This window comes from Littorina saxatilis, linkage group LG5 (assembly GCF_037325665.1).
Source record: "Littorina saxatilis isolate snail1 linkage group LG5, US_GU_Lsax_2.0, whole genome shotgun sequence".
In the NCBI taxonomy this organism is placed as follows: Eukaryota; Metazoa; Mollusca; class Gastropoda; order Littorinimorpha; family Littorinidae; genus Littorina; species Littorina saxatilis.
Genome location: NC_090249.1, coordinates 570,023 through 596,266, shown reverse-complemented (window position 1 = coordinate 596,266; position 26,244 = coordinate 570,023). Strand labels below are relative to the sequence as shown.

At 46.0% G+C, this 26,244-nt stretch overlaps 1 protein-coding gene across 1 annotated transcript in view; it reads right to left on the bottom strand.

Annotated features, from left to right (window-relative positions):
• Nucleotides 1–26,244, bottom strand: part of LOC138966010 (CD5 antigen-like) — a 54,614-nt gene that overhangs the window by 26,202 nt on the left and 2,168 nt on the right. Inside the window, exons 2-3 of the mRNA XM_070338101.1 lie at nucleotides 24,235–24,376; nucleotides 21,711–21,862 (exon numbers count right to left, since the gene is read on the bottom strand). Of these exons, the coding sequence (XP_070194202.1) occupies nucleotides 21,711–21,862; nucleotides 24,235–24,376 (294 nt within the window). The remainder of the gene's footprint in view (nucleotides 1–21,710; nucleotides 21,863–24,234; nucleotides 24,377–26,244) is intronic.

Sequence of the window (26,244 nt, the reverse complement as noted above, 5' to 3'; positions counted from 1 at the left end):
TCTCTCTCTCTACTTCATTAGTGTTGTTTTGAGCGAGCAAACTGGTCAGATAATTTTACACAGATGTTAGATGCAGTCTTGCTTGAATCAAAGGAAATAATTATGTTAGGTGACTTTAATATTAATTTGTTAAAACAGAACAAAATGTGGCTTGATATACCTAACCTCTATAATCTCAAACAAATATACTGACGTCTAAAAGAAACGCGAAAAACAGTGTCTAGTGGCATTTATTGCCTAATAAAAAAATCGTAATAAAATTCAAATTTCATTATTAATGTCCAATTTTTGGTAGAGTAGAACACTGACTTATGGTCCATAACACAGTAAGGTTGCGGAGACGATGCGTTATTAGCGCTTAACAGAACAGTCAATAGCGTGTGTGGCCCCCATTAGCATCGATGACGGCCTGGCATCGGCGCTGCATTGAGCGGACAAACGTGTTGCTGGCTTGCCTGGGAATGTTGGTCCAGGCCTGCCGGACGGCCCGATCATGATCAGCGACAGTTGTGGGCCTTGGGACCACCCTGTTGAGCTGTGTCTGGAGCAAGTCCCAAAATTGCTCAATAGGGTTCATGTCAGGAGATAACGCTGGCCAATGCATCACCTGGATGCCTGAGCGATGCAGGAGATCCTGAGTGGCCCTGGCGGTGTGGGGGCCCGCGTTGTCGTGCTGGAAAACCCAGTTTCCATGGACTTAAAAAAAGGGCAGCACATGAGGGTGCAGCACCTGGTCCATATAGCGCTGCGCTGTTACGCCGTTGCCGGGTCCAGGACCCAGGCCTTGGAAGATGACGGGACCTAGCACCTGGTTGTGGCCGATGGCGCCCCACAACATGAGGCTGGGCCCACCTCAGGCGTTGTTCTCCACGACACAGTTGTCAGCATAGTGGTAACCACTTCTTCTCCATACCCGAACACGCAGTCGCCGGCTGGCCGTTTGCCCAGAAATGGGTGCCTGGTGTGTCCCTATAACAGTTCTGGCGGTTTCTGCAGCTGTTCTGAAGGCTGGGGAAAATGTGCCGATCTTCTTTGGCGTCGTCACTCGGGGTCTGCCGCTTCGATCGGCATCAGCAGTAGAGCCAGTTATCACAAACCGCTGCAGGAGACGATAAATGGTGGATATGTGACATAGGAAAGTCGCAGCCACGGCTTCCGGCGTGTCCCCAGCCTCCAGACGTCCAATGGCAGAAGTGAGTCTTGGCATGGTGATAGCGTCGAATGAGGGACTGATGAAACCTGTAACTTTGTGCCATTTTTATCCTCTAGTGACAGTGAACACCACTCACTGATCAGCTTTTGAGCTTTTCTTGCACGTGCAGCTGAACTGCACAAGAAAAATGTCTCCGCTAACTCGGGCTTTACGTGGATTGCAAGTGCGCTGATGCGGTAAAATTCACAATACACCTTCCTCAGACATCGGTCTTGATATACTGGCTGCCAAAAATAACGCAACTTTTGTTCATCCAGAAAAAAAATTATTTGTAAAATAAATAATATTTTTCGCGTTTCTTTTGGACGTCAGTACACACCTACGAGAGTCACAGCAACTACCAGCACTCTGATAGATCATATTTATGTGACTGATCACCGTAACATTGTTGAATGTTGTGTTCCAGCCAGTGGTTGATCACCGTAACATTGTTGAATGTTGTGTTCCAGCCAGTGGTTGATCACCGTAACATTGTTGAATGTTGTGTTCCAGCCAGTGGTTGATCACCGTAACAGTGTTGAATGTTGTGTTCCAGCCAGTGGTTGATCACCGTGTAGTGGAGGAGTGGAAGGGTAGTGTAGTAGAAGTAGATACACGAAGCCCAAGTCCAAGCGTCTTGTTTCAACTTTTTATTCAAGAAAACAATGCAAGGAAACGTAGAGGCCGAAGGCGAAACCCGTAGACAGCAAAGCAAGTGTAGTGTCGTGTTCAGCTGCTAGGAGCGAAATGCATGCTCATGCGACGAAAATACAGTTTAACGACCTCTCTGCTTAGAGCAATTTGGGTCAAAGATATCAGAGCCGAAGCTCTACGATGTGTGCCTGGGTGAAGATGAGCAACAACAAAAAAAACAAAACAAAAAAACAAAAAAAAACTTTTACTTTCCGCAATGGAAATGCTGGAAGAACAGGATTTAAAATCAATTCCTTGCAGGGGATACACGATTGTAGAGATTTATTCTTTCATTCCGAGGCAGAAATGCTTTTGTATTCAAGAAACGTGGAACGTTGCTATTCCGGAAGGGAATTGATTTGATTTGTTGGTACTTTAGAATAAAATTGTGAAAGTGGCATCCGACTGATCATGGCAAAGGAGTGAGTGTCAGACCAAGGAGGGTCGTGGTGGAGAAGCCGAGGCACCCTCTACGTACTTGTGGATTCGGCGGCTAGTCAACTGGCGAAAAGCAAACCCGGTCCTCCCTAGGACCTATACTGGCCGGTTAAAAACATATGTACAGGGCTGCGACTTTATGTCGGTTTATTCATCAACGCCTTTATGGCACCCTCTGTCTACAGAGGCATGGGAAGGGGGTCAGGTGAGGAGGCCAGAGATGTGTCTCTGTAACCCCCTCTGGGGTGGGGGTGAGAAAAAGAGGATAGGCTATTTACACTGTCATACACAGTCGTTCGCATACTCTCGCACAGCTACAAAGGCCACCCTCCTCCTCCCAAAAGAGACGGACGTCTCAGATATGGTAGGCAGAGGCTGGCTGTCTAATCTAATATATACACCTAAGGTGACACATGGAGTATATGAATGTAACGTGGCATTAACTATAAGCCTAGCGCACGGGACACACGCGACCTCGGCCCCGCCGGCGGAAACACGGCAGGTGGGCGAGTGCAGCGAAGGAAATGATTTGTTCATAATAAAAATAATAGTAATAACAATAATAATAATAATAGTAAATAATTAAAGAGTAAGGAATAACTTACAAGTGCACGGGCCCCACGCGATTTCGGCCCCGTCGGCGGAAAACACGGCAGGTGGGCAGGTGCAGCGAAGGAAGTGGTTGGTTCATAATAATAATAATAATAATAATAGCAATAATAATAGTAATAGCAAATAGTTTGTAGCTTAATGAAGTAAGATGTGCTATGCCGAGATCATCCAGCTAGATTAATATGTAGACCTAAGATACACTCATAATACATGTAACGTAGAACATTTACTAACAATAAACACATAGACATTTACTATTGATATAAACATAGATACACATAGTTTAATATGGGGAACCTTAGATGGTTGTGGTACGAGGGAAGAAAAAAAAAAAAAAAAAAAAAAAAAAAAAAAAAAAAAAAAAGATAGAGGGTCGGGAACCCTGTCCTTTCCAGGGCCAAGGCTCTACCAACAGACCTCTGGGTTCCTTGTCCTTTCGACGGTTGGCAGCAGGAGGGAGGATTGGGGGGAGGTCCTTCTAAGGTCTGAACTGGATCTGGCTGGGCCTATGCCTCCAGCAACCTCAGAGCCATTTGGCCACAGACGATTTCAGGAATGGGGGTGGGCCTGACAGGATGGGGTGTTTGGGGGTATCCTTCGAAAGTCTGAACTGGTTCTGGCTGGGCCTGCATCTCCAGCATCCTCAGAACCATTTGGCAACAGACGATTTCAGGATGGAACGGGTCAAGGTTCTCATCGGTATCAGGCCGAGGGACTGATGAGGTCGGAGGAAGTCGTGTAGACTTAGTCCGTGGGAAGTCCTGTACTGGGAGAGTGTTGCCATCTCCGGGGTCAGAGGTTGGCAACCTGCGAAGAGGTGGTGGAAGTCTAGGGCCATTCCACATTCGCAGCGGGGGAAGGTGAAGGAGTAGTAGGAGCTCACGGTGCGAATGCGCCGGAGCAGCTGCATCTCCTTCAGGGGGAACGGGTGATGGTGGCCCTTTCTGTCCGGAGGCAGCGCTAGCCATCCGTGCTTTGTGCATCTTTCCTTGAGGGTCTCGCCATACCCTTTTCTCACAGCCTTAGCCAGTTTGCCTTTCGCTTCTGTGACCGAATATTTCAGGTCTAGGACCGGGCCCTCGGAGAGGGCCGCGGCTTTTGCTGCCCTGTCAGCCAGGTCATTGCCCCTGATGCCTGTGTGGGATGGTAACCACATGAGAACGAGGTCGGTGCCCCGAACCATAATTTGGTGACATAGAGCCTGGATTTCCATGCGGAGTTCTGGTCTGTTGCCTGTCTCGCTTGCCAGCGCTTGCAAGGAGGATTTCGAGTCTGAGAGGATTGCCACTCCCATGGGTATGGCCATGTTGTCGTTCACGTGGGAGCAGGCCATGAGAATGGCATACATCTCCGCCGTGAAGATACTGACCCCCTCGTTTAGTTTATATTTTCGCACCAAGTTGAACTCTGGGATCGCAAAAGCACAACCCACCTCGCCGTTGTCCAGGACAGAGCCGTCCGTGTAGACTTTGAGGTAGTTGCGGAGCCTGCCGTCCAGAATCTCCTTGACCATGGTCGCTAGGAGGAGTGGGTTCTCCTTTTTGGAAACTGCGTCGCCATACGTGTGGCTGATCTGTGGCTTTTCGATCAGCCATGATGGGTACGGATTGGTTGGCAGCTCAGCCATTCGTGTCTGGTCAATTTGGCACTGGGTCAGTACATCTATGGTATGGTCGTGGAGGGTTTTGTACCGCTCCGCCAAGCATGTTTTCTTTTCTTTCCAGGTCTCGTGCCAGGAGGTTTGTGTCGGATGGAAGGTTGCCGTGAACACTTCCTGTACAGTGTTGGGTACAGCCGATGCTCGAGCAACGAACTGAGCGCAGCGGAGGTGACATTCTTCCTTCAGGGGGATCATGCCTGCTTCCTGATAGGCGAGACAGTTTATGGCCCCTTTTGGAACGCCCAGAGCCAGTTTTAAGGCTGAGAGCTCCAGGCGTTCCAGTTTGTTCCAGAGGCTTTGTGGCATGCTGAAGTAGGCTTCTTGTCCGTATGTTAGTCTGGAGCGGACCAGCGCCTTTACCAGGTGCACAAGGGCTTTACCAGCTGCCCAGGTCTGAGATTTTAGAACCTTGATCAGGTTGACTGATCGTCGGGCTTTGACAATTAGAGAGTCGATGTGTTGTTGCCAGATCAGATCATCAGAGATCGTGACCCCAAGAAACTTTGCAGTTTTGCTTGGTTTGATTTGCATTCCGTTTAGGGTCAGGTGGTACTGGGCTTTGAGCCCCCTTCTTCTTGTGAACACCAGGAACACTGTCTTCTCGTGTGAGAGTTCAAAGCCGTTTGCAAGCATATACTTTGCGATCTTGTCAATTTGCGCTTGATACTTGAGTCTGTTCTGCTCAGTCATGTGGTGTCTGACTGGTTCCATCCAGAAGGCTAGGTCATCTGCGTACAGAGACATTGTTCCTCCTTCCAGGCCAATCTGACCAGTATCGTGAAGCATCAAGCTGAAGAGGATGGGGGCAATGATGCTCCCCTGAGGTACGCCCATATCAATGGAGTGAGACTTAGAGACAGACTGTCCGACCCTGACCGCCAGGGTCCTGTCTCTGAGGAATTCCTGGACGAAGCCCAGTATTCTGCCTGATAAGCCCAGCTTCGCAAGTTTGTCCAAAAGCTTCCCATGCCATACTGTGTCAAAGGCGCGCCTGATGTCGAAAAAGGTGGCCATTAGGATCCTGTTTCTGGTGAGTGCTCGTTTTGCATGAGCTGTGAGTCTGACCACGTGCTCCATGCAATTCCTTCCCTTTCGGAACCCAGCCTGGAAGAGCGGGATGACATTGTGTTTGTCCAAGAAGAACTCAAGCCTGTTCTTTACCATGCGCTCATAGATCTTCCCCAGGTGGGGTGTCAGTGAAATCGGTCTATAGCTGGAGGGGGAGTTTTTAGGCTTCCCTTCCTTTGGAATCGCAACGACTAGAGCTTCTCTCCAGGCCTGGGGAATGCAGTTCCCCTCCCAGCAGGCCTGGAAGAAGAGCAGGAGTTTTTCAAGCATGCTGTCTGGGAGATGCTGTATCATCTTGTAAGAGATCGGGTCCGTGCCAGTGGCCACGTTTCCCGTCTTGATGCCAGCAATTGCCTTTGCTAGGTCTTTGAGCGTGAAATCGCTGTTGATGGGCATTGTGTTATCGGGCGCCGGAGTCACAAATTTCTTCTCTTCCGCAGCTCTGTGGTCAGCCGCTTTTGCTGGAAGATTTTGGGTCAAGCTTACTCCTGCGAATGTACGTGCCAGTACTTCAGCTTTCTCGAGGTTGCTAGTCGTTTGTCTGCCATCGACAGTGAGTGGTTTCTCAGCTGCCTTTCCCCCTCGTTTGCGAGCCCTGAGCCTCTTCCAGACTTTTGGGGCATCGAAATGGTCTCTGACTTCCTGAGTGCAGAACTCCTCCCAGTCGTCACTCTTCGCTTTCTCCATGACTTCATCGCACGCTTGGGTAGCGTCGTGAACCTCTTTTAGGTTTTTCTGGCAAAGGTTCTTCTGGTATCTTGCTATGCATTGTCTCTTCCGTTTGACCGCCGCCGTGCATTCATCGTTCCACCATGAGGCCTGAGTACCGGCCTTTCCCCTGGGTAGATTACCGCCCTTGGGAATTGCCTTGTCGGCAGCACTCAGTATGGCTTCTCGGATGTTTGCATAGTATTGGTCAACGGAGTTGTCAGTGAAGTCCTGCTCTTCACAGACAGAGTCTAGGGTCGCTTGGAACTTTGCCCAGTCAGCTTTGGCGAGCCGATACTTGGGTGGACCGACATCGGGTTCTATGGTATCAACGTTGTGAATTCTGATCAAAATTGCATTATGATCCGACTGGAGGGTATCTGGCTCGGCAGTCCACTCCGCATTAGCAGCCAAGCAGGGGCTGACAAGTGTTAGGTCAATGGCGGAAGCCCTGTGAGTCGAGACATCAGGGATCCGCGTGGTGGAACCGTCATTGAGCAAGACCAGTTCTGAGTCATAGATGCTGTCCGCTAGGTGCCAGTCCACCTTATGTAGGGGCCCCGGGTCCCACATGGGGTTGTGTGAGTTGAAGTCTCCCACAACTACCCAGTTGCAATCCGTCTGCAGCTGGCTGAGCCAGTCAGTGGTACCAGGGTTGTCGCAACCCTCAGGATAGTAGACATTGACCAGGTTGGTCGCTTTGCGCTTATTTGCCACTATTTGTACAGTGCACATGGCTCCGAGCTCTCCCATGTCTGGGACTGGTGGGTCAATGCGGCGGTACGTTAGTGTGTCACAGACATATGTTGCAACTGCCACCTTTCCCTTGTTTAGAGCAAACTCGGGAGGGTAGTAATATCCTTCCAATAATGGCAATGATTTTGGGGCGACTTTTAGGGACTGGATGGCCAGTACGTCACATCTCTTTTCGTTGAGATAGTGTTGGAGCACAGGGACTTTCTTGCTTATGGATCTGCAGTTCCACTGGAGGAAGCACAGCGGGGCATGGACGTGGCCCATTTTGGTAACCGGCTAGTTTTGTCTAGTTTGTGGTTTTTCGCTTAGACAATGTTTATGCTTCCATCCCACCACCCAGGGAGGAAGTGATTTTCGACATGGCTTCCTCTGACAGGTCAGGGGAGGCCACAAGCAGACCGAGACATTCTAGTTCTTTGTCCACAACCAGCTCAGAGCTCGGGTTGCCAGAGATGCGCTTGGAAATTCCATGAAGGTCAGCCAGCAGCCCGGAGGCTCCATTGGAGCCTCCTTGGTTTCTGGCCTTTGCCACGCATCTGAGAACCTTCTTCAAAATGAGTACCGGGCTCAGATCTCCTGCCTTTGGCGTTTCTTCAGCGCATTTAGTCTTCTCTAGAACCCAGCTGGTGAGGTTGCATAACTTTTCCCTATGGACCGTTAACTTTTCTTCTATTCTGTCATCGACTCTCGCCAATAGTCGTTCCATGAGCAGGACCTCACTTGCTTTTTCCACCACCACGGGATTGTCTGTCAGAGTCCCCTGATTGTCGTCGGGTCTCTGTGCTACCGACCTAGGGGGAGTTCCCTCTGTTGGCCCCTCGGTGGGGCTCTCTTTTGGGCCAGTTGCTGCTTTATCTCTTCGCTCCACGGGGGGAGCACTAGCTTTATCCCCTACCGGCCCCTTGCCGGGTCTCCTTTTCGGGTCAGTCGCTGCATTTTCCCTTTGCTCTACGGGGGGAGCACTACCTCTATCCCCTACCGGCCCCTCGCCGGGTCTCCTTTTCGGTATCGGATCAGTTGCCTTTTGCCGGACACTTGCCGAGAGGTAGTGTCTAGCTTGGTCAGCCTGGGTTGGGGCCGTGGACTTAGCCTCTTGCCGCCACATCCCGTTAATCACCATTGCTGGTTGTGGCAGGGACTGTTTGCTGGCAAGCTCCACCCGCATGCCCTCCTTCGCCTTTTGAATGGCGTTTGCGAGGGGGATGTATGCGGCACCCCTGATGGTGTTAGCGCGGATTCGGACCTTGAGAGCCGGGCACCCCTGGTAGGCCGCAGAGTGTGCCCCTTTGCAGTTCACGCAAAAGTTGCTGGAGGCACTGCATTTGTTAACCGCGTGTGGACCGCCACATTTCACACAGGCCCGGTTACGAGCTTTGCATTCTTTCTTGCCGTGTCCCAGCTTGGAACATCTGTAGCATCGCAAGACAGGCGCAGTGTAGACACTGATTGGATAATCCCGCTTGTGGATTATAATCGTTGGGGGGAGGACAGTGGCGGCGAAGGAGACCCGCACGGCCCTGGAGGGCTGTCCGTTACGGAGACTGAGGCGTGATAGTCCCTTCACCTCCACTTCCCTTCCGTTTGTGTCTTTGCAGCCGTTGATGGCAAGGCGGATCTCGTCTTCGGAGACTCCAACGGGAATACCTTGGATAACCCCTTCCACCCGTGGGATAGGTATCTCTGTCCGGATGCCAATCCCAGAGAGGCTCTGAAGCTTTGAAAGCTTCAGCTGTTGAGACTGGCTACAGCAGCCAACACAGAAACGACCCGATCCGAGAGGCCGGATGTGGGATACCTCGCCTACTTTGTCCGCGAGCACGGACGCCAGTCGGAACTGAATGCCATTGAGGGTCGCCAGGGAGGTGGATTTTGTGTCCGTTATAATGACCGGGAAATGTAGGAACACAGGAGCTGATGGAGCTGCCTGTTGTCTGGTTCCTCTTCCAGTTTGCATTCCTCTCTGATTTGCACGGTGTGCGCCTTGGGTCACTTTTTTGGGTCTCTCCTGGGCCATAAGGCTGTGAGCCTCTTTTTGTGGCGCGGCCAGCTCCTGGGCCATAGGGTAACCATCATCTATCGCGGCCAGCTCCTGGGCCATAGGGTAACCATCGTCTCTCGCGGCCAGCTCCTGGGCCATAGGGTAACCATCGTCTATCGCGGCCAGCTCCTGGGCCATAGGGTAACCGTCGTCCCTCGAGGCCAGCTCCTGGGCCATAGGTTCACATGCGTCTCTCGCGGCCAGCTCCTGGGCCATAAGGCTGTTAGCCTTGCTTGGTTTTGTGGCCAGCTCCTGGGCCGTAGAAACCTGGGGATTGCCAGCCCCTTTGCGGGACATGCAGATAACTGGGCCGCCAGTCTCACCACCGGGTCTCAAGCTAATCTCCTCATCTGTCAAGTCATTGACAGGAGATCTGGGAGGAGGGGAGAGAAGCGTAAGGCTTGCTTCCGCAAACTCCCCCAGCTCGGCAAGGAGGCTCCTCTTCGCAGACATGCCACGGGTAATTCTCACAGAGCCGCAAGAATCCCTGGTCCGTGAGGAGGAGCCCCTACGCCTAGGCCTGCTAGGAGAGAGCGAGGTATGGTTGGGCGTGTCCCAAGACTTGGCAGGAGAGGACCCAAAGTCAATAGGAGGCCCAACCGACCCTCTCGCCGGGGGAATGGGAGGGAACTCGTGTTCCTGGTGCAGGAGTCTGCTCACGGGGTTGTCTGGGTCATCCCCCCATGGGAAATTCGCATTTGACGAGGGACTAGGGCTCCTGCGGGAGTAAGAGGTGGCTGCTGGGTGCTGGCTGTGGGCCATTGCACCTGATCTGATTGGACTTATCAAGATGAAGTTAGTCTTCTTATCCTTGGCTATGTGAATGTAACTATCTAAGAGCGAGAGTTCAGAGTGAAAGTTTTGGGCTCCCACCAATTTGGGGGAGACCCGAGCAGACAGTGGAGGGAAGAGCAGTCCTTCACATTAGGAAAGACTTGGACGAGTTACAAACAGCACAGGACAAGGACAGACGCACTGGGAGGAGATAGTGAGAGAGAAAGGGATCGACCACTTCACCTTAGGAAGGGTCTACGTTGAAGGGAGACAATCTAGGCAAGCTAAGGATAGCGTTAGCAGGAGAGGGTGCTGTTGTGGCGCGTGTAGGGAGTGGTTTGGTGGAGTGTGTTGTGCTAGGAAAGAGGAAGTTTGGTAAGGGAGTGTTGTTAAAGGAGAGGGAAGCGACAGACTCAGTCGCGAAGGGGCGTGACTCAGATGTCACTTCAGAAGAAGAGGGGGGAACTGAATCTATTTAAAAGGTGAGCCGAAATAGCACCACTGGGGATGCTTGATAAAAGGCAACGTACAGCTGCTTGAACAGCGCGACTAGTGGCGCGCTAAACTGAGTTAGAGAGGGGGAGAGTGTATATCAGTGACAGCGTACAGCACTGCTGGGGGTACTGTCAGTGTGACACGGAACCGCCTAGCTTGGCTGACAAACGCGACTTGCGTCGCGCTCAGTTGGAGAGAGAGAGAACAAAGAGGAACAGGAGCAGACTGGCAAGTTTACGCACCGCTGGGCATAAAACAATAGTTGTTACACACCTGCGTTGGCGTACACATATAGCCAGAGAGAGTGAGAGAGTAAAGGGATACAAGCAGAGAGATACACAGGTGATTTGCCTTCTATGCTAGGAAGGACAGAGAGACAGCGTGGCTGAGCCTGCTGGTGTGAAAAGACAAGAACAAAGAAAGGGGAGCGCGTGGGTTTGGGTCAGGTGATCTACTAAGCGCTGGCTAAAACTGGCGATACGAATGAAAGAGCAAGAAAACTGAGAGCAAGGGGAATCTAGCAACAGCCTGGTGGCGTGAGAGGAAGAGGGAGAACAAAGAAAGGAGAGCGCGTGGGTTTGGGTCAGGTGACCTACTGAGCGCTGGCTAAATCTGGCGATAGGAAAGGAAAGAGACTGGGAAAAGAGAAGTGGAGAGAACAAAGGAATCTAACAACAGGATAGAATACCTAGCGTAGCTAGCAGGGAGAGTAAGTGAGAGGAAGAATGCAAGCAGGCAGGCACACAGGTGATTTACCTGCTATGCAAGGAAAGACAGAGAGACAGCGTGGCTGAGCCTGCTGACGTGAGAAGACAAGAACAAAGAAAGGAGAGCGCGTGGGTTTGGGTCAGGTGACCTACTTAGCGCTGATTAAACCTGAGTTTTAGGAAAGAAAAAACCAGAAAACTGAGAAAGAGCAAATGGAGAGAACAATGGAAATCTGACAACAAGACAAATTACCTAGCGTACCTAACAGGGATGGGTTATAGAGATTTTAACAGACCTCAAGTTGCGACGTGAAGGGAAGAATCTCTGAAGACTTGGGCTCCTCACTTCTGGCTCCAACAGGATAACACGCTGAACACAATGACGATACGCCCACCACAGAACACAATGCACAGTACAGAACGTACAGTACGTGAGTCCACAACACAGGGCAAAACAGGACAACTTACAAGACTGACACCACGGCACAGAACAGCACAAGTCCACAGCACAGACGAAATCCACAGGGACGCACAAAACGCAGACGATCAGCGACGAAGATGAAGGAGGAAGACAGCAGGGGTCCAAAATCCGAGTAGAGATTGATCACACAAAGCACACAGTGAGGCAGGAGTTGTAGTCAGCACAGAGCACTGTGATACTAAACTAAAGCGAATTTAGAAAATGCAGGCGCTCTCCCAGCAAGTTTGAAGTACAGGACTTTGAACTTTCCAGGAGGGTTCCTACAGAGACGAAATCCGCAGGCTAACCACTGAAGCTAACCATGCTCATGCCGGTGTCCGGCCTATACTTATAGCCCCGGCGCGGACTGCACAGAAAGCACCGTCCGGCGGCGATGAAAATCGGACTGAATACGGCCAGAAACACGGAATCTGTGTTTCTTACACTTGCTTTACCCTACGTTATTTAAACAAATACATAACCAATCCTAACAAACAATACATCAAATTAAAGCTACGACCTTTAGCTTTCCATTGCAATAGATCACATTTCGTAAAAACTTATATTTATTTAGTAGGATGCAAAAACAATGGTCCTAGTGAAGGCACTGAACCAACTTCAGTGCGGAAAATTACAAAACTCTCTAAACTGGAATAATGGACAAACTCATAAATCATACAGATAAAAAGAAGAACCCTAGACAAACATCATGATATGCGTTACTTGGGGGAAAATTATACATTGACTTAGTACGAAGCGGTAAAGTCCGAAAGTAAATGGAATCGGCTAAATTCCTGCGCGAGTACCTGTCTGCATAAATTAGCAATCTTTGCAGAGGAACCAAGCATCACTCATTACAACCAAATCCTTATAAACAAACTAAAATCATATGCAACATAGGTACGGGATAGGTAATAGTGATACAAAAATGACAAAATAATGATTGAAAAGACAAAGATGAGTTTGTGAGAATCAATTTCTCTCGACGATACATGAAAACCGGTCAAGGTCAGAGTGACGCTTTGGTCAGTTCGAAGCATTATCGTAAATAACACAATAATATGCAGCCATCCAGCCTAATCAGTGACTTCTATGCAAACCTAAATATAATTAGGACCGTATCAAAGATAAAAGGGACTTTGAAAGATAGAAGTTAGGTAGATATATAAAGAAAGGTATTGTATTAGAATTTGCGCCGGCAAGGTGCGCGCGCATCATCGTATCGTCTGCTATGGGATGGGTTATCCCGTTTGTACTGTACACAAGGCTGTTTCGCTATGCGATGATTAGAGTGTTTAGGGTAGCGAAGTGCACTTTGCTACATCATGTGTGATGGGGTGGAAGGAAGAGGATAATATTTTGATTGCAGCCTCTTGATGTAGTAGTTGGGTGAATGTAGTCACCTAGTAGAAGTAAACCCCGAAGTTCAGGAGTACACCATGTGGGTGCCTCTTTAGTGTCTTGCACTGAACGAACATCACTTGCTCTCGTAATGGACTTTCACTCACATGTAGAGAATGATAGACAAGAGTTCACTGGCACAGACCGACGAGTCACTTGATGCAACATGAAACTGGAAAACCATGTCTGTCGATTCACATTTCTCTTTATTTTCTATTCTTCTCTTCTCCTCACCAATCCAGCTCCCAGCCCGAAGGCCGGGAGGCCACACCAATAGTACAATGCAATCTACATCAGTATGTCTCCATGATAACAAAGTACAAAACAAGTACGTCCTCTCTCTCCGAGATAGTTCTCAGTTCTCTTCCTCCGAGATCGTTCTCAGTTCTCCTCCATACTCTAGCATGTACACACAGAGTTCAACTTTATCTAGAGTCACAACATCCAATCAACAGTTAGCTAACAAAACTGACATCACTTCTCATTGGTCAGTAAAGACAAGAAAAGGGGGGGGGGGGGGGGTAAGAGACTAAAACCTCCCAGCCCTCCAAGCCACAGGAAATGACACCCACTTGACAAAACGCCAAGTCCAACTCGGGTAGACAGGCTGTCGGCACATTGCATAACGACCACCTGGGGCTCAAGATACCCCGCCGTCTTTCTGGGAGGGCGGCTTGACGTCAAAGGAAAACATATTACGTTCCCTAGTGGACACAGCCGGCTGAGCGAGTTTACGACCTCCAGGTGTCTGAGCATATACAAATTTAACTTACACAAGACAGGAATGACATAAAATCATTATAACGAATTAGTAGCCAGTTTAGCACTTGGCTACAACCGTAACAGTGTTGAATGTTGTGTTCCAGCCAGTGGTTGATCACCGTAACAGTGTTGAATGTTGTGTTCCAGCCAGTGGTTGATCACCGTAACAGTGTTGAATGTTGTGTTCCAGCCAGTGGTTGATCACCGTAACAGTGTTGAATGTTGTGTTCCAGCCAGTGGTTGATCACCGTAACAGTGTTGAATGTTGTGTTCCAGCCAGTGGTTGATCACCGTAACAGTGTTGAATGTTGTGTTCCAGCCAGTGGTTGATCACCGTAAAATTGTTGAATGTTGTGTTCCAGCCAGTGGTTGATCACCGTAACATTGTTGAATGTTGTGTTCCAGCCAGTGGTTGATCACCGTAACATTGCCAGCCAGTGGTTGATCACCGTAACAGTGTTGAATGTTGTGTTCCAGCCAGTGGTTGATCACCGTAACAGTGTTGAATGTTGTGTTCCAGCCAGTGGTTGATCACCGTAACATTGTTGAATGTTGTGTTCCAGCCAGTGGTTGATCACCGTAACAGTGTTGAATGTTGTGTTCCAGCCAGTGGTTGATCACCGTAACAGTGTTGAATGTTGTGTTCCAGCCAGTGGTTGATCACCGTAACAGTGTTGAATGTTGTGTTCCAGCCAGTGGTTGATCACCGTAACAGTGTTGAATGTTGTGTTCCAGCCAGTGGTTGATCACCGTAACATTGTTGAATGTTGTGTTCCAGCCAGTGGTTGATCACCGTAACAGTGTTGAATGTTGTGTTCCAGCCAGTGGTTGATCACCGTAACAGTGTTGAATGTTGTGTTCCAGCCAGTGGTTGATCACCGTAACATTGTTGAATGTTGTGTTCCAGCCAGTGGCTGCAGCGATCACTTTCCCATTTGTTTAACGTGGTCGAGAAAGGGTGTAAAATTCCTAAAGCTGGCCACAAGACAATAAAATATAGATTCTTTCTTTATTTGGTGTTTAACGTCGTTTTCAACCACGAAGGTTATATCGCGACGAATATATAAAATATAGATCCTTTTCTCAATTCAACGAAGACACATTTCTCCGTGACCTCTGTAATTCCTCTCTCCCTGAGGTTTATAATCATACGAATCCTGATGCTGCTCTAACGCACTGGCTGAATGCTTTCACTAACATTTATGATCGACATGCTCCATGGAGAACTAAGAGAGTCAAACAGGTAGTAAAACCTACGTGGTTTGATGATGAACTCAGAGTCAAACAGGTAGTAAAACCTACGTGGTTTGATGATGAACTAGGAGAGTCAAACAGGTAGTAAAACCTAAGTGGTTTGATGATGAACGAAGAGAGTCAAACAGGTAGTAAAACCTAAGTGGTTTGATGATGAACGAAGAGAGTCAAACAGGTAGTAAAACCTACGTGGTTTGATGATGAACGAAGAGAGTCAAACAGGTAGTAAAACCTAAGTGGTTTGATGATGAACTCAGAGTCAAACAGGTAGTAAAACCTAAGTGGTTTGATGATGAACGAAGAGAGTCAAACAGGTAGTAAAACCTACGTGGTTTGATGATGAACGAAGAGAGTCAAACAGGTAGTAAAACCTAAGTGGTTTGATGATGAACTCAGAGTCAAACAGGTAGTAAAACCTACGTGGTTTGATGATGAACGAAGAGAGTCAAACAGGTAGTAAAACCTAAGTGGTTTGATGATGAACGAAGAGAGTCAAACAGGTAGTAAAACCTAAGTGGTTTGATGATGAACGAAGAGAGTCAAACAGGTAGTAAAACCTAAGTGGTTTGATGATGAACGAAGAGAGTCAAACAGGTAGTAAAACCTACGTGGTTTGATGATGAACGAAGAGAGTCAAACAGGTAGTAAAACCTACGTGGTTTGATGATGAACGAAGAGAGTCAAACAGGTAGTAAAACCTAAGTGGTTTGATGATGAACGAAGAGAGTCAAACAGGTAGTAAAACCTAAGTGGTTTGATGATGAACGAAGAGAGTCAAACAGGTAGTAAAACCTAAGTGGTTTGATGATGAACTAAGAGTCAAACAGGTAGTAAAACCTAAGTGGTTTGATGATGAACTAAGAGTCAAACAGGTAGTAAAACCTACGTGGTTTGATGATGAACGAAGAGAGTCAAACAGGTAGTAAAACCTAAGTGGTTTGATGATGAACGAAGAGAGTCAAACAGGTAGTAAAACCTACGTGGTTTGATGATGAACGAAGAGAGTCAAACAGGTAGTAAAACCTACGTGGTTTGATGATGAACTCAGAGTCAAACAGGTAGTAAAACCTGAGTGGTTTGATGCTGAACGAAGAGAGTCAAACAGGTAGTAAAACCTACGTGGTTTGATGATGAACTAAGAGAGTCAAACAGGTAGTAAAACCTACGTGGTTTGATGAACGAAGAGAGTCAAACAGGTAGTAAAACCTACGTGGTTTGATGAACGAAGAGAGTCAAACAGGTAGTAAAACCTACGTGGTTTGATGATGAACTAGGAGAGTCAAACAGGTAGTAAAACCTAAGTGGTTTGATGATGAACGAAGAGAGTCAAACAGGTAGTAAAACCTACGTGGTTTGATGAACGAAGAGAGTCAAACAGGTAGTAAAACCTACGTGGTTTGATGATGAACTCAGAGAGTCAAACAGGTAGTAAAACCTAAGTGGTTTGATGATGAATTACAAGATGCACTTGATCATCGTGGTTTGTTTTAAAGTCAATCGGTAAAGAAGAGGAGTATAGAGAACAGAGAAATAAAGTTAATTCAATGAAACGATTAAAAAAAAGAAAGTATTTTCAAGACCTTGCTTCTTCAAAACAAAATTCAAAGAACATTTAGAAAGCAATAAATGAACTTACAAATAAAACGACTGCACCTACTTCAAGTTACCTAAAGGACATATCACCTGATGATTTAAACACACACTCTTCCAAAATAGCTGAAAAGGTTATTATAAACCATAAAACGGTCCTGCTGAAACTGAAAGACCAAGCAGTCCCACAGGTCGACACGCCAACGTTTCTGGGAGTCACCCTGGACACACGTCTGACGTGGAAGCCGCAGATTGAAGCGACAGAAGGAAGAGCGATGAAGAAGCTCTCGCTCATGAAGAAATTGGCAGGAACCCAGTGGGGCGCAAACTCTGGCATTCTGAAACAGGTCTACACAGGCGCTGTCAGACCGGTCATGGAATACGCCTCCTCAACATGGACCACTGCCTCCAAAACCAACAAAGGAAAGCTGGACAAAGTTCAGAACATGGGGCTAAGGATCATCCTCGGTGCCATGAAAAGTACACCCATCCAAGAAATGGAGAAAACAGCAGACCTGGAACCACTCGAGGACAGACGAGAGTACAAAGCTGTCCTCCAGGGAGAGAAGATGAAGAGACTGACCACTCACCCACTTCACCAAAACCTCAACAAGGGCACCAAGAACAGGCTGAAACGAAAGAGCCTCAAACATCAGGTCAAGGACCTCCAAACGGAGTATGCTGAAGCTCTGGAAGCTGACCCCAACTGCTGTGAGACACTCGTCTCAGACGTCTGGGCCCCACGCAAGAGCTTCCATGAAGTCATAACAGACGTACCAGGACTGACAGCAAAGGGCGAACAGTCACCACATGTCCAGAAGGCCATCGCCATGGAGATGATTCAGGACCGCTACCCACATTGCACCTGGACTCACGTCTACACAGACGGCTCCTCAGAGAACGCCGTAAGGAATGGAGGCAGTGGCGTCTACATCCGTCGCCCAAACGGGACCACTACCTCCCTCTCCGTCCCAGCTGGTGACCTGAGCTCGAACTACAGGGCCGAGCTCCACGCCCTCATCACTGCAGCAGAGCACGCAGCAGGGGAAGACCGCAGTCGGCAAAATATCGTCCTCCTCACTGACTCCCTGTCCGCCCTCCAGTCCCTTCTGTCTGGCCCCACTGACCTCCCCACCAGGCAACTCGACAACTGCCTGAGCACCCTGTCTCAACACAAGGTGGTGCTCCAGTGGATACCGGCTCATGTCGGCATTGCCGGCAATGAAGAAGCGGACAGGCTGGCAAAAGGAGGTGCGAGACTTCCCCAACCACACAACTCCACCTCGTACAAAGCCAAGACTCTTCTACAACGGAAGAAGAAAGAAAACTGGAAAAAGAGAAACGGAGACTACAACCCACAGGAAGACCCCATCAACAAACTAGACCGGAGAAGCCAAACCACCATTTTCCGTCTAAGGACAGGGCACTGTGGACTGAAGAAACACCTCAAGAGACTGGGCCTTGCGGATGACGCACACTGTGAATGTGGCTCGGAAGAGCAAACTCCGGAGCACATTCTCCAGAACTGCCCCCATCTAGAGACAATACGCCAGAAGTTCTGGCAAGAAGAGACCAGTGTTGGAGCCAAACTCTGGGGTCCTGCCGACGAACTGCGCAAGACTGCGGACTTCCTGGCAGCCACTGGTCTGAGGATCTAGCACGGCCACCAACATCGAACGCAGAAGAAGAAGAAGATAAACCATAAAACAACCTTAAATAAATTGGAAGTTTTGGAAGACTTCTGTAAATCAAAACAAATTTTTATCTCAGTTAAATATTCCTCCGCTTACGGTGCCTGAAGTATTTCACGCACTCACTCATTTAAAGCAAACGGGTACCCGGGGAATAGACGGGCTTGATGGAAGGATTCTAAAGTTATCAGCCCCTGTAATTTCTGACACCCTCACTTACATTTATAATCTCTGTTTAGAACAAAAATATTTTCCAATAGCCCTCAAGCAGGCTAAAATCATTCCTCTGTTTAAATCTGGCAAAAAGAAAGACCCCTCAAATTATAGGCCGATTTCTATACTGTCAGTTTTATCAAAACCACTGGAAGTATATAAACAAACACCTATTATCGCACTTTGACCACAATCAATTATTTCACCCTAACCAGTCTGGATTTAGAGCTCATCACTCCTGTCACACTGCCTTAGTCTCTCTTGTTGATCAGTGGTTGGAAAAGCTCAACGATACTGAATTTTGTGGAGCTGTTTTTGTAGATTTTGCCAAAGCTTTTGATGTAATTGACCACAAGTTGTTACTGAGGAAACTCACATTGTATGGACTCGGGATTGATTCTGTTGAACTTATAACTTCTTTTCTTAGTGACAGGCAACAGGCTGTATACGTAAACGCCTCAGCATCAAGTATGCAGGATGTACGATATGGCGTACCACAAGGGTCAGTTTTAGTCCCTCTCCTCTTCTGTATACATAAATGACCTTCCCCTTCACATTGAGAATTTATGTGAACTTTTTGCAGATGACACAACTATACATTCTAGTAACACCAATTTAAGTCGTTTATCAGAATCACTGCAAGAAAGTTTAAACCAGTTGAGTGAATGGACTGAGCTAAATCACATGTCCCTTAACCCCCAAAAAACAAAAAGCATGATAATAACAACTAGGCAAAAACGCCAGAACATAACCTCAATAGTTCACGATCTAACGGTTGATGATAAACTTGTTGAAAAAGTCGACCATCATAAAGTTTTGGGAGTGACCATTGATAACAACCTGTCTTGGTCACACCACATCGAACAACTGTCTAAACAAGTGTCCAAGAAGGTTGATCTATTATCTCGAATCAAGCACTTTCTGAATTTGGAAGCAAGGAAATTATTCTTTAATGCTCATATTCAGTCTGTTATTGATTACGCCTCTACCTTGTGGGACTCGGCAAGTCAAAATTCATTCAAACCACTAATTAGATTACATAAACGAGCGCTTAAAGTAGTCTTATTAAAGAAAACAACCCTATCTGAGTTAGACTACATAAACTTAGACATTCTTCCTCTCATTTACAGCTTTGTTGCGTCAGTGCAATCTACTCTATAATTCTTAACTCATGTCAAATGAACTTACATTTTTCATTTAAAGGCATATGTACGCGCTCCCGTGTTTACAAAGTGTAGTTTGCCCATAATCGATGTCAAACGCACCATAAGACCATATAATGACGATATGTCACCATGCGCGGACCATAATACATGCATTACAGCTTGTTCTAGCCTCTGAAAAAGTGAGGATGTCAACAAAGCCGCGGTGTTAGCTCCCTTGCATCAACGTTACATGTGCTGCCAAATCTATAAATAGGACGATCCAGATCAAAATGAAAATTAACATATCTCAACATTGAAGGGGTCCTAGACCACAATATTTTGCAGGGAACTTAATTTAGCATGTCTCCAGCTGTTGGTAAAGCAATTAGCGTGTATAGGCATCGAGTACATATGCCTTTAAGCAATGTATTGTTTGTAAATTGATGATATGTTCTTACTTTCATTTTATTATAATCATGTAGCAGTAGTTTTCTTTACTTGCTTATTCTTTAGAAATTTTAGACTAGTCCCTCTTTAGGTCGAGGGCCAGATGTAACAAGAAGGGCAAAGCCCATACGACTCACATGCTTGACCTTGAACTTTACATGACCTTGACCTTCAGGGTCAAGGTCAAATAACTAAACCTAGCAATGACATCATACACTAAGAACTGCTTTACACATTTTTCCTCCCAAAATACATGTGACCTTGACCCAAGGTCAAGGTCATCCAAGGTCATGCAACACAAAGCTGTTAATTCAAGACAGAGGAAGTACAATGGTGCTTATTGGCTCTTTCTACCATGAGATATGGTCACTTTTAGTGGTTCACTACCTTATTTTGGTCACATTTCATAAGGGTCAAAGTGACCTTGACCTTGATCATATGTGACCAAATGTGTCTCATGATGAAAGCATAACATGTGCCCCCCATTTTTAAGTTTGAAACAGTTATCTTCCATAGTTCAGGGTCAAGGTCACTTCAAAATATGTATACAATCAAACTTTGAAGAGCTCCTGTGACCTTGACCTTGAAGCAAGGTAAATCAAACTGGTATCAAAAGATGGGGCTTACTTTGCCCTATATATCATATATAGGTGAGGTATTCAATCTCAAAAACTTCAGAGAAAATGGGAAAAATAACTGTTTTTTAGACAACATTTATGGCCCCTGCGACCTTGACCTTGAAGCAAGGTCAAGATGCTATGTATGTTTTTGGGGCCTTGTCATCATACACCATCTTGCCAAATTTGGTACTGATAGACTGAATAGTGTCCAAGAAATATCCAACGTTAAAGTTTTCCGGACGTCCGGACGTCCGGACGGACGGACGGACGACTCGGGTGAGTACATAGACTCACTTTTGCTTCACATGTGAGTCAAAAAAGCAGACCACTGCTTACTCTATTACCCTCGTTAAATAAAGAATTGTTCTTGTTCTTGTTCTCTGTCTCTCTAGTTTATTCAAGTAGCCGTGTCTGGAACGCTCTTCCGAATGCCCTACGGGACGCTACAAGCACAGATTCTTTCAGAAACAATTATATATCGCATTTAATGAGAATAGTATAAACTTGGTTGCTATGTTCCTTTCGGATACAGTCACTCATTTTTTGAATTCGCGGTTTTTTCACGAATTTATGATGTTCTGCACAATATCCATCGTTTTGCAGAGTTGATTTACTGTTGCATATTATTCTGACCTTACACTTTTTTGCCTTGCATCTAGTCATAAACATTTATGAACTACAATGTTTCTATATAATACGCTTATGTACATAACATTATACTATTTCACTAATTATGTATTCATGTAGTAGTAGTCATTATAGTAGATTAGGTCCCTCTTTATGGCGAGGGCCAGATGCAAAAAAGTATTCATATGCTTATTCTGTTACCCTCGTAAAAAAAAAAAAATTGTCATTGTCATTCTCTCTCTCTCTCTCTCTCTCTCTCTCTCTCTCTCTCTCTCTCTCTCTCTCTCTCTCTCTCTCTCTCTCTCTCTCTCTCTCTCTCTCTCTCTCTCTCTCTCTCTCACACAGTCATACTCTCCTACCCAAACAGCTGATAAAAACGGAGGAGTTGCAGGATTCAACTTGTGCAGTGGTGCATTCAGACAGAGACTTTTCGTTCCCCAGACAATGGAAGGACGCGTTGTACTGGGGCGAGCCGGAGACGTTTACAGCCATCATAGACTCATTCACAGCCCTGAAAACAAATCGAGAAAAACAATCACGAACGATAACCTAGTTATACGCTTAGTCAACTACAGTACCCATAGAGCCTCGAGCCCAGTAAGTGCCCCACCAAACCAAAAGTCTATCTGGATGTAATAACAAATTAATCTTGTATAATTATCTCTCTATATTGGTCTAAAGAATACATGTGTGAATTTGTGTCTCGAAATTGTCTGTTTGTAACTGTCAATAACTTAGTGTTCACATGTTTTAAATGTGAATGTTTATTTGACGTCTTGTCATGTTAGTTCTTGTGAATGTTTTATTTTGACTGAAATTGTACGTTTCATAAACCTAAACTTTCAGTTGTTAATTATTCGTATCCATATACTAGGCCAATCGTATTTTTGTGAGGCAATGTTTCTTCACGCGTTTCTTGTCCACGTGTTTCAGACACACCCCTCGTTAGTGACTGGGCTATCATGTCAAGTGGTAAAGCTTGACACACTAAATCATGCAGTCAATGTCAAGTGGTAAAGCTTGACACACTAAATCATGCAGTCAATGTCAAGTGGTAAAGCTTGACACACTAAATCATGCAGTCAATGTCAAGTGGTAAAGCTTGACACACTAAATCATGCAGTCAATGTCAAGTGGTAAAGCTTGACACACTAAATCATGCAGTCAATGTCAAGTGGTAAAGCTTGACACACTAAATCATGCAGTCAATGTCAAGTGGTAAAGCTTGACACACTAAATCATGCAGTCAATGTCAAGTGGTAAAGCTTGACACACTAAATCATGCAGTCAATGTCAAGTGGTAAAGCTTGACACACTAAATCATGCAGTCAATGTCAAGTGGTAAAGCTTGACACACTAAATCATGCAGTCAATGTCAAGTGGTAAAGCTTGACACACTAAATCATGCAGTCAATGTCAAGTGGTAAAGTTTGACACACTAAATCATGCAGTCAATGTCAAGTGGTAAAGCTTGACACACTAAATCATGCAGTCAATGTCAAGTGGTAAAGCTTGACACACTAAATCATGCAGTCAATGTCAAGTGGTAAAGCTTGACACACCAAATCATGCAGTCAATGTCAAGTGGTAAAGCTTGACACACTAAATCATGCAGTCAATGTCAAGTGGTAAAGCTTGACACACTAAATCATGCAGTCAATGTCAAGTGGTAAAGCTTGACACACTAAATCATGCAGTCAATGTCAAGTGGTAAAGCTTGACACACTAAATCATGCAGTCAATGTCAAGTGGTAAAGCTTGACACACTAAATCATGCAGTCAATGTCAAGTGGTAAAGCTTGACACACTAAATCATGCAGTCAATGTCAAGTGGTAAAGCTTGACACACTAAATCATGCAGTCAATGTCAAGTGGTAAAGCTTGACACACTAAATCATGCAGTCAATGTCAAGTGGTAAAGCTTGACACACTAAATCATGCAGTCAATGTCAAGTGGTAAAGCTTGACACACTAAATCATGCAGTCAATGTCAAGTGGTAAAGCTTGACACACTAAATCATGCAGTCAATGTCAAGTGGTAAAGTTTGACACACTAAATCATGCAGTCAATGTCAAGTGGTAAAGCTTGACACACTAAATCATGCAGTCAATGTCAAGTGGTAAAGCTTGACACACTAAATCATGCAGTCAATGTCAAGTGGTAAAGCTTGACACACCAAATCATGCAGTCAATGTCAAGTGGTAAAGCTTGACACACTAAATCATGCAGTCAATGTCAAGTGGTAAAGCTTGACACACTAAATCATGCAGTCAATGTCAAGTGGTAAAGCTTGACACACTAAATCATGCAGTCAATGTCAAGTGGTAAAGCTTGACACACTAAATCATGCAGTCAATGTCAAGTGGTAAAGCTTGACACACTAAATCATGCAGTCAATGTCAAGTGGTAAAGCTTGACACACTAAATCATGCAGTCAATGTCAAGTGGTAAAGCTTGACACACTAAATCATGCAGTCAATGTCAAGTGGTAAAGCTTGACACACTAAATCATGCAGTCAATGTCAAGTGGTAAAGCTTGACACACTAAATCATGCAGTCAATGTCAAGTGGTAAAGCTTGACACACTAAATCATGCAGTCAATGTCAAGTGGTAAAGCTTGACACACTAAATCATGCAGTCAATGTCAAGAGTCGTCACTCTTTCACAACCCTTACAAAGCCGACATAGTTATTTCCAAACATGGTCTATCAAACTAAGCCGACATAGTTATTTCCAAACATGGTCTATCAAACAAAGCAGAGACCCAAGGACTAATTCTTGCGGAAAACGAACAGAGAAAAATGGTACAGATAGGTTTAAGCTTCAACAATAAGCATATCCAAAACTCTCTTTGATTTCAAGAAAAATGTGTCAGAGATACCCTGGGTATCCGAGGTGGTTGCAGACGACACGAGTGTTGTTGAGAGTCCAGTCATCGCCACACACTGCTGACCACTGGTGACCCGCCCAGAAGTCCAGTGCACCCGTACCGTCCTTGTCTCCCTTTGCCAGGCAAACTTCGTCTGATCAATCAGACACAGTTATTATAGAGCACGTACAGCAGAACCCTTCGTAAGACTTCCCCATGTTACGACCTTGCTTTTTCACTTGATCAATGGTGACTGCGTGTGAGAGTGATCAATCGAAACAACTAAAATGTCTTCGTTCACACGTGAGTACTGTAGTTTTAGGTCTGTAAATATACCTCCTGTGCTTGCCCTTGAGTTACTGAAAGATCCTGAGATGACTTATGTGATTTAATGGAGGATGTCATTTGGATGCTGCAAAGAACCGACGCGCTCACAAAGCAAAACGAACACCAGGATAGAAAAGTTAATCAAAGTTTTATTGTAGATCTGATCATACCGTCATAGCGAGCAGCTCTTAATATTATTAGATAAAAGGCTAAGCAAATCTATGGAGAGTCAATGGTTTTGTATAGGAGTGTGGCGGAAAAAAGCTAATCTAAGTTTGGAAATTGGAATGATGCCAGGGCGTAGAGTCGACATCACTGGCTTGGGCGCAGTGGGAGCGCGGAGCGGTGGAGCGGGGAGCGCAGAGCGGTGGAGCGGGGAGCGCAGAGCGGTGGAGCGTGGAGCGTGGAGCGCGGAGCGAGGAGCGGTGGAAACTTTGACAGCATCTTCCTAATCTAAACAGGCTCAAGGCGAGCAACTAAACATAACATTACAAATTAAACTTCATAAAAACTGGAGGCTGGCAGAAAACTGGGTCCAGGAACAGAGCAAAAAATAATAAATCTATTCTAAAACATGTTGATCCTTCAACGGCTTGCCAGCAAGTGACAAAGAATAGAGGAGATGAACCACGAAGGTGAACGAAAAATTACTACGCGTGAACGCAAAAACTAGGTTCACAGTTACAAAGCGTGCGATCCGTGCGCTCCGTGGGGAAAATCTCCATAGGCTTGCTAATGGCGTCTAGGGTAAGCCATACAGGCACATGCAATTAATATCAAAATAACGTAGGCTACACGTTTGTTACGTTATTTAACGTCCAGTAAAACGCAAAAAGTCGTACCAGGACGCTCATACTTTATAAAGAAAAATAAAAGATAAAGAGCAAGCTAAACCCGCAGGCGAACCTACAGAGGTGGCTGCAAGATGGAAACAAATAGGGGCAAAAATGAGATAAGGAAAGAAAAGTGAAAGAAAAGAGAGGTGAGAAGGAGATCAAAACAAGAAGGGCAAAGCCCATACGACTCACATGCTTGACCTAAACCTAGCAATGACATCATACACTAAGAACTGCTTTACACATTTTTCCTACCAAAATACATGTGACCTTGACCCAAGGTCAAGGTCATCCAAGGTCATGCAACACAAAGCTGTTAATTCAAGACATAGGAAGTACAATGGTGCTTATTGGCTCTTTCTACCATGAGATATGGTCACTTTTAGTGGTTCACTACCTTATTTTGGTCACATTTCATAAGGGTCAAAGAGACCTTGACCTTGATCATATGTGACCAAATTTGTCTCATGATGAAAGCATAACATGTGCCCCACATAATTTTTAAGTTTGAAACAGTTATCTTCCATAGTTCAGGGTCAAGGTCACTTCAAAATATGTATACAATCCAACTTTGAAGAGCTCCTGTGACCTTGACCTTGAAGCAAGGTAAACCAAACTGGTATCAAAAGATGAGGCTTACTTTGCCCTATATATCATATATAGGTGAGGTATTCAATCTCAAAAACTTCAGAGAAAATGTGAAAAATGTGAAAAATAGCTGTTTTTTAGACAACATTTATGGCCCCTGCGACCTTGACCTTGAAGCAAGGTCAAGATGCTATGTATGTTTTTTGGGGCCTTGTCATCATACACCATCTTGCCAAATTTGGTACAAATAGACTGAATAGTGTCCAAGAAA